This window comes from Mauremys reevesii, linkage group 2, assembly GCF_016161935.1.
Source record: "Mauremys reevesii isolate NIE-2019 linkage group 2, ASM1616193v1, whole genome shotgun sequence".
Taxonomy (NCBI): domain Eukaryota; kingdom Metazoa; phylum Chordata; order Testudines; family Geoemydidae; genus Mauremys; species Mauremys reevesii.
Window position 1 is genome coordinate 248,657,576 of NC_052624.1, and position 17,600 is coordinate 248,675,175.

Sequence of the window (17,600 nt, forward strand, 5' to 3'; positions counted from 1 at the left end):
AGTCCACACTGTGAGTGTGTGAATGCCCTCCATGCGCCTGGAGTCGGAAAATACTTGCAAGTCGTTTCTGTTGGTCCACGTGCTCCCTTGCCTTCTTCATGCTTCCAACTGAAGGCATAAAGGGACAGAGCTGACCGACCACCTGTCCAGTTCCTTCTCTATCCCAAATCCAGTAAAGAGCTGAAGCAGAGGGGAAGGAGGGCGGGTAGTGGAATACACACAGAGACCACGCAAGAACCTCCAGTTACCACAAGGTAAGTAACTTCCTCTTGTTTGAGTGCTGGTACTATGTGTATTCTACTGTTGGTGACTGAGAAGCAGTACTCAAGTAGGAGCAGGGTGTGAGGATGCAGATCACAGAACTGTTTGGAGAACCACTGTCCCACAGGATGCGTCAGCAGATGAATTCTGCCCTAGAGCATAATGTCTCATGAACATGTGGCTGGAACTCCACTTAGTGGCTCTACTAATATCCAGTGAAGGTACTTCCTGAAACCATACGACTCTTGCAAAATGAGATCTCTCCCTAGGAGGGGGAAGATAATGCAATAACTGGCAACAAAGCAGGATACAAACCAAGATCCACCTAGAGATCTTCTGGGAGGATACAGCTTGACTGTGGACTCATTCTGTTATAGTGAAAAACAATCTAGGTGATTTTTAATTGGTTTTGTCTTTTGCAGGTAAAGGAGACAGCGCATTGTATATGGAGAGAGTGAAGTCTCTTATTCTGATGCATGCAGTTTCAGAAAAAATACAGGTAAGTGGATTGATTGCTTTATTAGAAATGCCAAAACTACTTTGGGGTGAATTTCAGATGTAGTTGTAGAGACTTTGTCCTTATGGAATTTGATGTATGGTGGACCTGCCATTAGTGCTCCCAGCTCACCCACCCTTTTGGCTTAAGTGATGGCCACAAGGAATGCAACTTTCATTGATAAGTGAGACATGGAACATGTAGCTAATGGTTCAAAGAGAGGCTTAGTGAGTGCCAAAAGTACAAGATTTAAGTCCCAAATGATCAATAGTTTCCTTACTGGTGGGAACATTCTGATTAGGCCTTTTAAGAATCTGCTAGTAAATGGGTGAGTAAAAACTGAATCACCATCTGATGCTGGATGGTATGCACTGATTGCTGCCAAGTGGACTTATATAGAAATGAGGGAAAGCCCAGCTGTTGAGAGAAAGAAAACAGTCCAAAATGAGGGTAGTATTTGCTGACTCAGGAGATACATGTTTTTGCTGTGCCCAAATGAAACAACGCTTCCATTTTGCTGAGTAGCATTTTCTACTGAGTCGGCTCTGCTATTATTAAGGATGGTTTGTATGGCTTCAGAAGTGTTCTAATGTTGATGATGCCCAATCCAAAAAACAAGCCGTGAGATGAAACACTTCAGGTTTGGGATGCTTGATGCTTCCCTCCTGGGTATTTTCTAGGCTGGAGTTTCCTCTCCTCATGGGTACAGCTAGCCGTGACATATGACTTCCAAATAGCGCTGGTGGTCGTCGCTGACTAAGAAGAAAAAGGGGTAGGAGACAAAGTTTTTGAAGGCTGGAGACCTGGGCACAGTCCAATACCCATAATGGTGAATGGGGGGCACCCCAAGGCGGGGAAAATCTATCTAATTGGAAAACTCTGCTGAAAGGTAACTATAAAGAGCTATACACAAAAGGCACTAAGGCAAACTTTGAAATATGTACAGATTAGAGAAATCAAAGGAAAGCTCCAGATACTGGAGGTTCTGACCCAGGCCATGCAGTGGTAAAAAGGAAATGGAGAGGCAGTTGGTCCACTCCAGCCCTTTATGCCTTGGAAGGCAAAGACACATGCGCGGACCAATGGATAGGGCTGGCTTTAGACCGATTCCCCAGAATCGGGCCCCACGGGTAAGAGGGCCCCACGCCCGCATCTAAGAGGGCCCCGTGCCTTAGGCTCACCTGGCAGCAGTCCACTCCAGGGTCTTCGGCAGCATTTCAGCAGAGGGGGGTCCTTCAGTGGCGCGGAAGACACGGAGCGGACCCCCCGCCACCGAAGTGCCGCCGAAGACCCAAACCACGGAATCGGGCTCTGCAGGTCCTAAAGCCAGCCCTGCCAATGGACACTGCTTGCAAGAAACCTCCAAATCTAGGAGCATGAAGCTCATGTGTACACCCACAGTGGAATACACATAGGAACCAGCACTCGAAGAACAACATATATATTATTCACAATCTCTATGCAATTTTTAACTCCATGTGCACGTGGTCTTGATTATATACTTACAGAAATGACCATCTCTCCAAACTTAGCACTAGATATAAACTACCCTGTATATCAAACTGACCCATGACATACTTCATGTCCTAAACATGTCCTCAGATGGCTGCATTTCAGTGGTGGATGATGTGATCTTTATTAGAGCTGTCAATTAATCGCAATTAACACAAGCGATCAACTCAAAACAAACTAACTCGATTAAAAAATTAATTGCAATTAATCACAGTTTTAATTGCACTGTTAATAAAAATACCCATTTAAATTTATTATAAATATTTTTTATATTTTTCTACATTTTCAAATATATTGATTTCAATTACAATACACTTTATATTATTTTTATTACAAATATTTGCACTATAAAAAAGATAAACAAAAGAAACAGTATTTTTCAATTTACCTTATACAAGTACTTAGTGCAATCTATTTATCGTGAATGTGCAACTAACAAATGTAGAATTTTTTATATAACCGCACTCAAAAGCAAAACAATGTAAAACTTTAGAGCCTACAAGTCCACTCAGTCCTACTTCTTGTTCATCCAATCGCTAAGACAAACAAGTGTGTTTACATTTACAGGAGGTAATGCTGCCTGCTTCTTAATTTACCATGTCACCTGAAAGTGAGAACAGGCATTCACATGGCACTGTTGCAGCTGGCATTGCAAGGTATTTATGTGCCAGATATGCTAAACATCAGTATCCAAATGGTATTCTATTATTGTTTAACAGTGCAATTAAAACTGTGATAATCATGATTTTTTTAAATCTCACAATTAATCGTGATTCATTTTTTGAATTGTTTGATAGTCCTAATCTTTATATATTCCTTACCTACCTCACAGGAGTGGTAGTGAGGCTTAATTAGTTTGCACGGTAAAATGTTATGAAAATCAGATAACAGATGAAAGCATTATTATGTATCTACCATGCAAAGATAAACTATATTATTCCTCTTTTCCAGCAGTCTATATTCATTTTTCAATGCATGTGGTAAATATAAAAACTTCTAGCACATAATCAGTATTGCCTTGCTGTGCATATTAAGTGCTATAAACATGCATTATTCAATAAAAGACACACAGCAATTTACATTTACTTTAAAAAATGCCATAAAAAAGGAATAATTACAGCAATAATTTGCAAAATTTCAAATTCTGACTCCATTTTCTAAGCACTAATTTAACAGCAACAAAAGGAAATTTAATTTTAAGGATTAATTAGCATAAAGGGAGGCATACTGTATTGTAAGGCAATGGCTGACTGTTATGAGTCAGTTACAAAAGTAAAATTAGTTTGAATTAGTCCTCTAAAGTAGTTTAAACATTCTTCAAATAATGGAGACATTTAAATGTAACAGAAAACATATTCTAAGAGTTGATTATTAGTTCATTTCTTTAAAGATCCTTTGAAATAAATATTTAGACATGTTTTTTGTGAGCTGCCAGGCAACGAATTACTTTACATTCCCATAATACAGCTGCCCGACCTCAGAATCAAATTCACATCACACTTCAAAAAATGCATAAGAGAAGAGATTGGTCATGTTTAGTAATGCTTAAACTAACATTTAAACTTTGGTATTGCGATTAACCTTCTGTAAAGTACTCAGCTTGCAATTTTTGCTTAATTAAAAAAATCTGTACAATTACCTCAGCACCTATCAAAACATGTCAGTTTGTCAAAATGCATTCCCATCACACAAGCAGTTCCTGTAACATGCACAAAATCAATTCACAGTACACTATTTCCAATCATATTCTGTAATTCAAACAAGACAAGAAAAGCTAGTTGTTAATAACAGCCATCCAGGCTACAGGTGTGCAGTGTCAGGTTTTTGAAAAGCATATATATCAAAATATTTACTACAAATTGTGTCCCCATCACAAGATGCTTACAGCAGGTGGACAAGATGTGACTCTTCCACATCTGAGGAAAACAGAATGGTACAGGTTCTGAAAATGAAGAGTGTACTTGTGCAATCTTTGTACTTAATCCATTTAGTTCTAAAAAAATCCCTTTACTTATATACATGAAATGTATACAGAGAAAAAGCATAAACAAAATGTGTACTACTATACCTATAGCTGTGTTTCTCCACTGAGGACATGAATTAAAGTTCAAAAAGATACTATGTCATGCCACAAACTGGTTATTTTAGTCAATTATGTTATTCATACAGTACCACAGGTGTACACAGCACTGCTGAAAGGAAAAATACACCATACAAATGGAGTCCACCTGCTCCAAAGAGCTTTGGAGTTACTATATGACGTTATCTTCCCTATATTATTGTGCAATGTTCTACGCACTAGTTGGTTGTCACTCTCCAACCTAAGGATGGCTGCAGTTCAGTAGTACTGTTACATCTGTAATCGGACTATGCACATGTATATAAACTATATGTAGAGATCATTAAGTACAGGCACCTTCACATATTAAATTATTTAGGGCTACGTTATCACTCGGACTACATGCTCACACAGGGCATTAAGGAATAGTAAGAAACCCATGTATTCCTGCACAGGTTACCTGGACCTTGGGTCTGGGTATGCAGGGATAAGTGAGCCACTTACCTCTCCCTACCCAGAGCAGGTGACCATGGAAGAGAAGAAGCACTGACTGTGCCTTCCCCCCAAATGCACCTGCCAGAATAGCTATATCCACACAAGGGATGTCATAATACACTGCTGGTATCTATCCTCTTCCCTCCCTCAGAGCAAGGGTCAAACAGGAAGTGAGCTGAGCCTTCAACTGAGTCCGCCCCTTGTTCAGCACTGTGCCTTCTAGCCCTTCTCAATCTAGCCCTTAACAATTTAGAACATGAAGCGAAGAAGATCTTTTCCAATTAGAAGTGCAAAAAGAATGTAGGAAGATAGCATATAATTACCCAACTTCGAATTGGTCCTGGACACTAGGGTTAACTCTGTACTCTTATGAAAAGTGTCCTGTAATCTTTAATGAATACAAGTGGGCAAGACCTTGGTTTCACCTACCACATGAAAGCTGGAGTTTCTTATGATGATTGATTGCATATAAGATGCAATGGCAACACAAGGGAAATCAACATCAAGAATGAGTGATTATTAAAACTAGTCCAGAACAAATTATTTTATGCAACGTGATAAAATGAAAAGTCACTACTACAAACCTGTGGTTGAAAATGAAACTTTGTTTAAAATTTAGTTGTATTAATTTAAATGTTTATTCATGATAAGGATTCTAGCTGCACTGGCAACTTTTCTTTTGCACTACAGCACTTTTTTTCAATACTCAAGCTATTTATTATTAAAGGCTTCAGTTTTCTGAGCAGCATAGAGAAAATCAGAGTACATGCAGGTCCTATTACCAATAAGTGTACTTGTAAGTACAAAACATAATTCATTAGCAATTTCAACAAAAATAACCATCAGATATTCATTATAGCAAATCACAGACCTAATAGCCAAGTACCATTTTTCTTTTATTTTCAAAACCATATAATCATAAAAAAATGTAGGGTAAAAAAAAAAAAAGAAAAGTACACCACTAAAGGCCTGTTATAGAGCCTTCAGAACTTTGAAAGACCTTCTGAGCAGATAAACTGTTTTCCTTCACCCAGTTATCACTCCACACAGATGCTTCAGATGTTGGGTGGGGCTGTCCCAGGACATGGATAGAGTGGGGGGAGAACACCCAATACTTTATATTAGCCAGAAACTGTTTCCCAGAGAAACGGCCCACTTAACCTTAGAGAAAGAGCCCTGCGGAGTGAAGTTGGCCATAGAAGCACTACAATATTACATTTTCTGAAACCCCTGCCTCTCGATAACTGATCACCGACCTCTCCACTGGCTAAATTCCATAAGGGACACTGACTCCCAGAGTGTGAGATGGTATTTAGCCTTATAGTCAGAGGCATCCACCTTTCAAGTGGCAGACAGGCAGGGAGCCAAACACCAGAAGGCAGTTTTCTTTTCCTGGGATGGGAGGAGAGGAGTACAAAACAACTGTGGGCCCAGGAAGCCTCACTCCACTCCAGTTGGAAGGGCCTGAAAGGAGGCTCTGCAGCACAGCCAGGCAGCTAGCAGAAGGGAATGGACCTTAGCTCACCGCTATAGAGGGAATACAACAGAGCGTGCATCACCAGGAGGGGTCCCGCAGCACGAAACAGGGACTCTAACCCACAGAGGCCTGCAAGCCGGTCTGCAATGGGCACCTACGAGCTTCAACACACCTCGAGGAAGGAAAGAGACGTAGGAAGGGACGCAGGAGAGGGTGTTGGCCGGATGGCAGGTGCTGAATGCCATCCCTACAGCACTCAAGAGGGTCCCTGGGTCAGAACTTGGTGGAGTAGGCAGGCCAGGTCCCCCTACCTTTCCCTGCTCCACCTGCTGCAGGCTCTAACAACTAGGCAGGGCTGTTGCCACAGACTAACCACTAGACGGGAGCATAGCCCCATGTAGGGATAGCTCAGTGGTTTGAGCATTGGCCTGCTAAACCCAGGGTTGTAAATTCAATCCTTGAGAGGGCCATTTAGGAAACTGGGGTAAAAATCTGTCTGTGGATGTGTCCTGCTTTGAGCAGGGTGTTGGACTAGATGACCTCCTAAGGTCCCTTCCAACCCTAATATTCTATGATTAACATTCAGAATCCACAACCACTCACTAACTAGCACAAGACATTCTGTAGAAAATGCTGGCTATTCTCTATTTTGCAAGGGCCAGTGGTGGCCTGTTCTGTGTCCCCAGGCGAGGCAGTGACAAGGCATAAAATGTCTCCTTACTCCCCTCCACTCACTACCTATATTTGAGGGAGCATAGCCTCCATGCAGCTGTTACTCTCCCACCCATGAAGGTGGGCAGGGAGTGAGTGGAGCTTTGTTTTCACTCCTACCACAACAACCCAGACAGCATAGCTGAGCTGCCACACTGGGGAAGTAACTGCACCAAATATAGGGCTGGCACAGATTACTTAGTCCCTGACTGTTTCCCAATCTACTGCTGAGATGGTGCAACTACATGCTGCTCCTTGTTCTGGGTTTGTGACAAATACACAACTTAGACCAAAATATTTGAGTTTGAGAGCTCAGGAGGTGGTAAGTAGGAAGAAAAAATGCCAACAAAGGTGGTTTTTTAAAGGTCTGCAACAAATTCATCTTTTTAAGGGTCATTTAATGAACTGAAATTCTACTCTACCATATAGTTATTTGTGGACCACTTGTAAGAATCTGAATTAAAAATCAGCTCAGTGGCCTGCCAATAAAGTCTCCTCTCCTATAAATTAAGTAGCAAACAAGAAAACTGCATATGAAGTCACAAAATTCCATATCAGGGTGTGTTTCTTGACATAGGAAGCTAATTCCATTCTTCCCAGCTTGTTTTATAACTGACTAGACAAATACTACCCAAAATTAACCAATTTTTAAAACACTTACTCTCAGTCTGTGTTAAGAGATTGTTAGAACACATAAGTATCCTGTAAACATAGAACATATCAACATTATTTTACTGGAATGTATCCTTATATGCACATCATCATCCTAAAAACCAGAGTACCTAACAAAGCTTCTTTAGTTCAAGTTGTGAAACACTATACATTACCAAAATGTATGCTTTTCAATTTGTTCAGAACTGTGAGATTCATATTAGTATTCAAGCCACCAACTTTTTTACTCAGCCTTGCTCCTGTATAACCTTGGTTCTTCCTATGACATGTGGCAATGCATTTGTTTGAAACACACAGAATGAATGTCTTTTTCTATTGTATATGGTTATCTCCTTGTATACATTTCACAGGCCTGCACTAAAATAAATAATTTAGAGAGGGTAATAAAATGAAGGAAGAATGATTTACTCTTAGTACCACAAAACAAACAACATAAATCCTATTTACCTCCTAATCTGCTTCCCTAACAGAGCTGCATGAAAAATCATGGGCATAATGCGAAAATAGCAACATCAACCAACACAATTCACAAATCACTAATTCTATATTTTAGATAACTGTTTTCTATAACTGACTTCAGGGAAACGGGGGGAGGGATAGCTCAGTGGTTTGAGCATTGGCCTGCTAAACCCAGGGTTGTGACTTCAATCCTTGAGGAGGCCACTTAGGGATCTGGGGCAAAAATTGGTCCTGCTAGTGAAGGCAGGGGGCTGGACTCAATGACCTTTCGAGGTTCCTTCCAGTTCTAGGAGATTGGTATATCTCCAATTATAATATAAAGAAAGCTGTGGGATACTCCCTAACTTTTGAAAATCAGAATACTTATTCAGGTGCCTAAATATGGACTTACAAGCCTCATTTTTTTAAAACCTTAGCCTGGACATTTTCATTTACTGTAGTGTACCATAGTTAAAGTAGAAATGGGATCTTTATTCTAAAAAGAGCTCATATCATTACAACTAGGTAAAGTTGGATTGGGAACAGGCTGATGCTGCAGTAGTCACAGGAGTATTACTCAACATGAATAAAGGTGAAAGCTCAGACCTTGCATGCTGAAGAACAGGTAAGAAGATTCAAAACATATATATACACACACACACACATATATACACATGCACACACATTCACATATATATGTGTGTGTGTATATACATATATATATATATATATATATATATATATATGTGTGTATGTATATGTGTATATATATATATATATATATATATATATATATATATATATATATATATATGTTGACAAAATTACAAAAAAAATACTTAAAATACAAAATACTTAAAAAAAAAAACCAAAAAAACACACACCGAGTTTTCTTCCTCCTCTTCCAGCTCCCTTTGTTGTTCCTCATGTCTCTTTGCCTTGATCTCCATAGCTTCTGTGATCAGATCTCTTAAAATTGAGACTGGTTTGGCATTCTTAATAAAAGTGTGCTAGAAAACAAAATCATGAAATTATATAACAGAAATCCAACAAATACTTTTCAGCTACAACTTAATTACAAGTAACAGATGTTAAAAATAACATGTTATTCAACATCAAAGACTTTAGCGATAAATAGTCTTTCACATCAGACAGAAATTAAAATCTAGGTTAGGGAAATATATGATCCCTCTTAGCTGCTTTGCAACTAAATAAAATTTAGCTTTTTTATTTATTTGGGTTTTTTATACAGCAGGCCATGGGAAAATGTAACTATATAATACAACTGCTTTATAGTTAAGGCTGTAATTGTTGAAAGGAAATGTGGATTAGGTAGTAAATAAATAGAGTGGTGATTGTCTGACACAGAAAAATAAACTTTTTCAGATATTCAGTTACAACATTTAATTAATCTTAACAAGCTGACAACACAAATTAGTGGCCATAAGCAGAGCAGCCATTGCTGTTGCTTACTTCAACAAACCTGTATTTTAAATATGTCATGAATTATTTAATCATCTGCAATGCTGAAATATAAAACAAGCAAAAAATCCCAACTACCCTTTAGCAGGCAGATTATTTTTAATTCAAAACCATTTAAAATATCATTTACCCCTCTTCATATGCATGTTGTTGTCTATTAAGCACCTGTTGGCAGAATATTCTGATTTCTCCATTAGTATTTACATGGAATTTCTCAGAGCAAGAAAACATACCTGTAGTTCTGAGACTGGCAGAGTAAGTTATTACACCAAATGAAAAATGACAATTAAAAAAACAGCAATGAGCATTTCAGTAGTTGGCTTCTTTTTCTTGGTCTCAGCTTAAATATTGAAGCCTTTACCTAATTTTTCCTTTCTATGTCCTATCATCCAAAAGATGAGCTTTACTGATGCAATCTAACATCTCTTTGTTATATTCATAATTGTAGCAAAGTAGCTGTTCAATATGTAACTACAAGCAATCCAGAAACAGCACCTGGGTCTGTCCTTGAAATTTAGGGCATGTCTACACTACAGCCTTGCTCCCACCGATGTAAGTGCCCTACTACACCAAAAGAGTAACAACTCCACCTCCACAAGAGGTGTAGGGCTTATGTCAGTGTAGTTAGGGCAACGCAGTGTCCCTGTAGACACTGCCTTAATTACATCAGCTGTTGGCTGTCATTCTTGTCAATTTCACAGCTCTGTGCTAAAGCTCCCTGCTGTGAACCCCACATCCAGCTCACAGCTTGGGCTGCCACCCTGGCGCAGGTTGGGGGCTCCAGCTAGAGCCCAGCTGTCCCCCAGGCTCCTGGCTCCCCGCTCCCAGCCAGGGTGCTGCCCAGGCTCCCCATTCGGAGCTGGGCTGCCATCCAGGCTCCCCACTGGGATCCCTGCTGCCTCCCAGCTCCCCACTTGGATCTGGGAGCCCGGGCAGCAGCCTGGCTCAGAGTGGGGAGCCAGGATTCCCGGCATCAGTCTGGCTTGCAGCAGGGAGGCATAGCAGAGAGCTAAGAGCACAGGCAGCAGCAGGACTCCCAACAGGGAGCCTGGGCAGGAGCCTGTATAAGAGCAGGGAACTGGGATGCTGGGCGGCACCCTGGATCAGAGCAGGGAGCCTGGGCAGCAGCCTGGATCAGAGCAGGAAACCCAGGCAGCAGCCCAGCTATGAGTGGGGAGCCCAGGCAGCAGCCCGACTGGGAGGGGGGAGAGAAGGGAGGGAGGGAGAGGCTGAGAGCACAGTCCCTCAGCTCCAGGTGGAGCTCCCCACTGATAGCCTGGCTGCTACCCAGGCTCCTGGCTCCCGGCTGGGCTGCAGCCTGGGCTTCCAGCTCCCCACTCCCAGGTTGTGGACTTGAAAAACAGCAGTAAATATAGCCCAGGCTGTACATCAACTTAAGTCTACTTAAGTTTGTAGGGTACACATGCCCTTACACTATTACTTTTTTCAACTATGGCCTGTTTCTTGGCTCACTCACACCAGCTTTACGGTGGTGACACTCCACAGAAATACATGGTGTTAATCAATTTACAAGAATGTAAATGAGAGGGGAATAAGGCTTGATGTTTGTGACATGGCATAAAACAGTGGACTGATCAGCTATATCCATACGTAACTTAGGTATTCAGTGAAAATTAGTATTTCCAGAGTTCATACTGAACTTATCAAATGCCATGGCTAATATCACAATGCTTGTAAAATTGTTTTTTCCTCATATGGAATGCTGATACACCAGACTGATTAAAATCTAAAGCTCTCTTTACATACTGTTCTGCCACAACTTACAGCTTGAAGCAGTGATCATAGAAGGAATATGGAAGTACTTCATATCCTTATTTCTGAATTAGGTCATTCTTTGGCACTACATACTAATACTGTAATTGTAAGAATTTTAATCTCTTTGTAGTGGAGTCAGAAAATGCAGGAAAGTAAAAATTTGATATAGTCTATCCCCCTATCAGAGTAGGATTATTACTTACAGGAAACTGAAAATTCAATTTGAATTTTTGAAATTGAAAAAACTAACCAAAAAAAAGTAAAGAAAAATGTCAACAAAATTCTCATGATGTTTTTTCTCTATTTTTTGACCAGATATGTTGCTGTCAACCAGTCAGTTCTACTTATGCTAGCTGTTCCTTGGAACCTCTGCCTCTAAAGTTAGGGGTTTTTAGGCAGCCATAGAAGGGGAAAGCATGGGAATCATGCTGTCATGGAAGGAGATGGTCACTTAGGGAACTGGGCAGAGCTACTGGCCTCTGCATAGTTAACCTTGGTGTTTGGCCTGGAATAGATGTGTGGTTTCTCTGAACATTCACTGATATGGGGGTCAAAATTATTTTCAACTTTTAAAGAAAGTTTAAGAGAAAACTGGGGTTGTATATTTTATCCCTTTACTAGTTTTCCCCATAAAGGAAACAATCTAGCCTGGTATTTTCAGGTCTCCGCACTCTTCTACACTTGTGAATTTTAGTACAGCCTCTCACAATAGCATACCAAATAGATTTCCTAATTCCACAACACTTGCTTTCTTGAAATGTAAAACCCTTGTATTGTTCAGTTATTCTCATTTCTTGCTATGCAGATTTCTGGCAGCCATGGTGTGACCCAGGGACCTTTTGGTGCCAACTGGCAGAGGGGATAGGGAATGCATAGAGTTTTACAGGGATCCTCTGGGTCAGATATATGTATAATAGTTCACCAAAGAGTGATACATAAGGTCTCTGCTGAGAGGCATTAGCCCACTGGTATTCATAAGCATTGTGAAATGTATGTATGGATAATATTTAAGGAGTTATATATCTATATTGAAAATTATGTTTTGAGGTCTTGGATTTAAAGCGGGTCCCCCGGAGGTAATTTGCCTCACATGGGTTCCTTTTAGGCAGGAGATAACAGAAACTTATCTCCCTTTCTGATCATTTGTATGTTGTCTGCCTCAAAAGGAGGCCTATTTGCATACAGACCCAGTGCCAGTCAAAAGGTTGCAAAATCCACACGAGAGAAAATCTACAGGAAGAAACAAAACAGCAGGGAGTGTCCTGTTTATGAATGATGACAAAGGCTTTGTCTACACTGGAACCTGGACAACAAAACGTTTGTTGTTCCAGGGTGTGAAAAAAACACACCCCAGAACGACAAAAGTTTTGCCAACAAAAAGCGCCGGTGTGAACAGTGTCCTTCTGACAAAGCTACCACCACGCGTTGGGGGTGGAAGTTTTTTGTCGGCACGTGAACTCTCTCCTGCCAACAAACAGTGGCTACACTATGCACCTTTTAGCGACCTGGCTGTAGTGGCACAGTGCATAGTGTAGACATAGCCAAAAGAAGGGACTTGTATATCTGGAGGTGGGGGGGTGGGGAAAGGCACACCGTTGGTCCTTCTCCTGGGAAGCAAGCTGACAGCATGCCTGTCTCATGATCCTGTTGGAATTCCCTTCCAGACCTTTCCACTCGGCTTATCCAGAACACCTCGTGTAGTTCTGGAAAAACATTTTATCCAGGTCTCTGGGATCCAGAAAACTCAGTTCGACTCCACTCATCACTCAGGTTACTTTGCTCACTCTAGCTAGGCCCAGCCACAGAGAGTTTAGGCATAGTGTGATACTGTACCACATTTCCAGTTCATGTCACATACTACACAGTTTATATATGTCTTTCCTAGCTACTAGCAGCTATACTTACATGTAAAGACCAATCGCTTTGCAGATTGCATAAGGCAAGATTATTAGTTCTCCTTACTTTTGTTTATTATAAACTTAATCACAATAGTTAGTTTCTTACTCCCTTTTTTACTAAAAATATATTCACAATAGTTAGTTGTTTCAGCAATTACTTGTTCAGGCTTGTTCAGAAGTTACTTGTTCAGGCTCATCTTGTCTTAACTTGGGCCTGCTCATGTCAGCTAAGTTATCCCTACAAACCCCAGCCAACCCGTTTGTAAAGCCCTGCAAGGACTTTGGGCCTGCATCACTCTATAAGACATGAGATTATCTAGTTCAGAGGTAGGCAACCTATGGCATGCGTGCCGAAGGCGGCACGCGAGCTGATTTTCAGTGGCACTCACACAGCCCGGGTCCTAGCCACCGGTCTGGGGGGGGCTCTGCATTTTATTTAATTTTAAATGAAGCTTCTTAAATATTTTAAAAACCTTATTTACTTTACATACAACAGTAGTTTAGTTATATATTATAGACTTATAGAAAGAGACCTAAGAACGTTAAAATGTATTACTGGCACGTGAAACCTTAAATTAAAGTGAATGAATGAAGACTCGGCACAGCACTTCTGAAAGGTTGCCGACCCCTGATCTAGTTAATTACGTCTGGCTTTAGAATGCACGTTATGATTTTATTTCATATGTAACCATTTGCTATTATTTGAATCTCTGTACTTTGTTAGATAAACTTCAAGAAAGAAGGAGCATGTGGCCAGAACAAGATTTTCTAATGACCCTTGGTTCCTAGAAATCCTCACAAAAGTTCTGGCTTGAGACCAGGAAACCAAAGAGAATGCATTGCCTTAGCAACTTAAATACTGACCTGTAGGAGTTGTGTTGCAGTAGCTCTCTGCTCAGGATTCTTCACTAAACATTTTTTCACAAAATCAGTAAACTCATCAGACCAGAGCTCCGGCTTCCGGAATGTTGGTGGTGGATTCGTGGGAATCATAAAAATAGCCTAGTTTAAAAAATTAAAACAAAAATAGAAAGCTGAAAAAAAATCAGCAAAAATCATACTACTGTAGCCAAATAAACATATTTCTTTATCCACCATTTTCTTTTTTTAATCTGACTGAGAATCTGGAGGACAAATTTTAACTGGTCTAGAATTTCCAATAGGATTGAGATTCAGGAAGCAAATCCATCTGCTACCAATGCAGATATTTACCATTAGATTTCCTCTATTTAAACTGTACCTCATTGAGCACATCATTCTTTATTTTATCTATTATTGTTATCAGTCTTGAGAGAAGATTTTGCCCTTTCAGAACCTCTTAGCACAAGTCAGGCACTTCCTGGTTCTGCAGATATATCTAAAAATATTGCTGTTGAGAACCAGATCCACTTCCCATCTCTTAAGTTAATTTCAATTTTGTACAAGCAAAATTGCTGAAGAACGTCCGATCAATCCTATTTACTTTTGCATTCTAAAATGTTCAGCTGTAATTAAACACCTTGATTCTGCCAATGTGATTTAAAACTAATTCTAAAAATGGAGAAGATGCAACTGAAGGCACACAGCAATAACAAAATGTAAACAAAATCATGTCACTAGCTTACTGGTATGAAAAGGTTGTATGGAAATTGTGAAAATGGCAACATTTTATCCTATTTGTTGAAAACCACATACAGAGAAATTCTCCAGGTAGTACTCCCAGGGGAATTCTGCGCCACTGCACATGCACAGAATTCATGTCCCATGGAGATTTTTTGCTTCCCTGCAGAAAAATGACTTCTGATAGGGAAGCAAAGGATAGTAGCAAGAACGGTCATGGACCCCTCCCCAGCAGTGCCAGCGCATCATTTCAGGTGCTCGGAGTGGGGCTGGGGATGGCCTGGCCAGTGGCTCCTAGCCTGCACTGGGCTCAGCTTCTAGTCTGAGAGAGGACCAGACTTCCTCTTCCCTTGCAAGGAGCGGCCGGGGCTGCAGCTGGAGCCATCCCTTACTTAGCCCTCACACTCAAACCCCCACCCCAACGAGCCGCACCCCCCTGCACATGGACCACCCCAATGAGCCCCCCAAACCCAGATTCTTACCCCACTGATCCTCAACCAATTGCACCCAGACCCCACCTCACCAAGCCCCACTCTCCCCTGCTAAGCCCCCCACACCCAGATGCCCCACCAAGCCCCATATTGCCCACACACAAACCCTCCCTGCTGAGCCCCAAGCACCTTCACCTGGACTCCCCTACAGAGTCCCATTCCCCCTGCACCCAGAACTCCCCCCCCCAACAAGGCCATGTGCATCCATATGCCCCCGCACACCAGGACCTCCCAGTAAGCCGCCCACACTCAGATTATCCCACACAGAATCTTCTCACCCCACACCTGGATTCCCCCAAACTAAGCCATTCCACACTTGGATCTTGCAGGGCTGAGCCTGCCTGCCCCACACCTGGATCAGGGGCCAGGGCTGGGTGTGTGTGCGAGACTGTCCCTCTTGCTCACTATCTTGGTGCAGCTGGTGTAGTGGGGCAAGGCCTCGGCCCTTGCAATGCCAGGGTCAGGTGCAGCCTCACTGAAAAGTCTGTGTCCCCGAGCAGAGGGGAAAAGGAATGCAGGGTGATAGCCCATCTTCATGCAGCCAATGGCCTGTGCTCCCTTCTGCCATGCTGGAACTTCCACATTTATTTATTGACAAATAAAATATGCAGAATTTTGCAGAATTTTAAAATATTGTGCATAGAATTTTTATTTTTTGGTGTAGAATTCCCTCAGGAGTACAGATTTGGGGGGGGGGGAACACACCATATGTCCCTTCTTTGTTCTGTTTAAGTCCAAGAGATTTTGCCACTGATTTTCATGACCCTAGATTTTACCCTAACTGAGGGGCTACCTGCATAAGAGGAGGAAAAGAAAGATTAATAGACACTTTTCTGAGGTATTAGTCTGAACTATCACCTTAATAAGATGGGGGAAAATTTTTAATCAATGAAGTGCCATATGTTAATATTAAATACATATTTCATCAATTACTGTATAGAATTACAAATAGTTGCAAAGATAGCAGCACACGGTGTATTAAAAGACGCAAGGTTTAAAAAAAAAGTCATTATTCACTTCTCAAACCAGGTTCAGTTGGGATCACCACTTTTCCCCACGTAAGAAGATGGGGAAACATAGTACTCATTCATTGTAACCATCCTCCACAGATAAATGGAACTTTGAAGAAGGGGAAGAAAAAACAAAATGAAATGACCACAGAGTGATGTAAAAAAAAGAGACAATTTATTCTTACCGTGTACATAGCATACATACCAACATTTGAAATACTGCCGGGAGGGGAAAGGAGAGAGACACGAATTTGTGATTTTCAGCATCATCCCTGAACATATTTTTGATGGTCTACGAAAGCCCAGTATCTTGTTCAAACACCTCAATCTAAAATTAAACTCATATTCTCAAGAAAAGCTGAACGTATGTTGAATTTGTACAACCAAAATATTCACTATAATTTTCAGAGAATAAATATTTCAGTACCAAATAACTGATTTCAATTCAAATACTTGTATTTTATAGATCAGTTCATTATTCACCTAATAGGAAACGTACAGTAACAAATCTGGCCACATGGTTTAACAAAAGTAATACTCCTGGCTGCCATAATTAAAGTTATTTTTCTTTATTTTCTTGGAGACGGGTACCCTACTCCAATATAAGGTATCTCCAACGTGGCACTTGAGCTCAGATGCATGAAAGTAATACTGTGCACTACTGATAGGCCTCCACGCTGGCATTAAACTACTAGTTTGCACTACCAGACTAATTGTTTATCAGTATAAATGAAGTACTGCTGCCATAAAGCAAAGGATGACAAACTCAGCTGCTTCTGTCCTTGAAGGTAATGATCTCTTTTGAACTTTGAGCTGCTGAGTTGCAGTCTTATCTCAAGATAATCTTAAACTTAACATATAATTTCTGCAGTAGCTATAAGAAACACAAGGATAAAACGGTCTACTTGTAACTATTGTTTATATAGTATCATCATAAAATGAGCTAAAAATATACATCTCCGATTTGATCATAAACACTGAACTGTGACACACAGAACAAATAAGTCTAAATATATGAGCCATCATATTTAGGGGCAAGGTTATTTTAATTAACTATATAGCAGCTAAGAATCATATCAAAGAATTTACTTCTTTATAGTCAACAAATGACTGACCATTTATTCTTAAATGGTAAACAATACAAGCTACCAAAGTATATATAAAGCTTAAACTTAGGCTCCTAGATCCATATTTAGGTACTTAAATAAAAATGGGTAATCAGC

General features: G+C 40.6%; 1 protein-coding gene across 3 annotated transcripts in view; it reads right to left on the reverse strand.

Annotated features, from left to right (window-relative positions):
* STK3 (serine/threonine kinase 3) overlaps nt 1-17,600 on the reverse strand; it is a 269,092-nt gene that overhangs the window by 124,950 nt on the left and 126,542 nt on the right. For all 3 annotated transcript variants that reach the window (XM_039524229.1, XM_039524230.1, XM_039524231.1), the window contains exons 7-8: nt 14,142-14,279; nt 9,006-9,131 (exon numbers count right to left, since the gene is read on the reverse strand). In XM_039524229.1, coding sequence (XP_039380163.1) covers nt 9,006-9,131; nt 14,142-14,279 — 264 coding nt within the window. The remainder of the gene's footprint in view (nt 1-9,005; nt 9,132-14,141; nt 14,280-17,600) is intronic.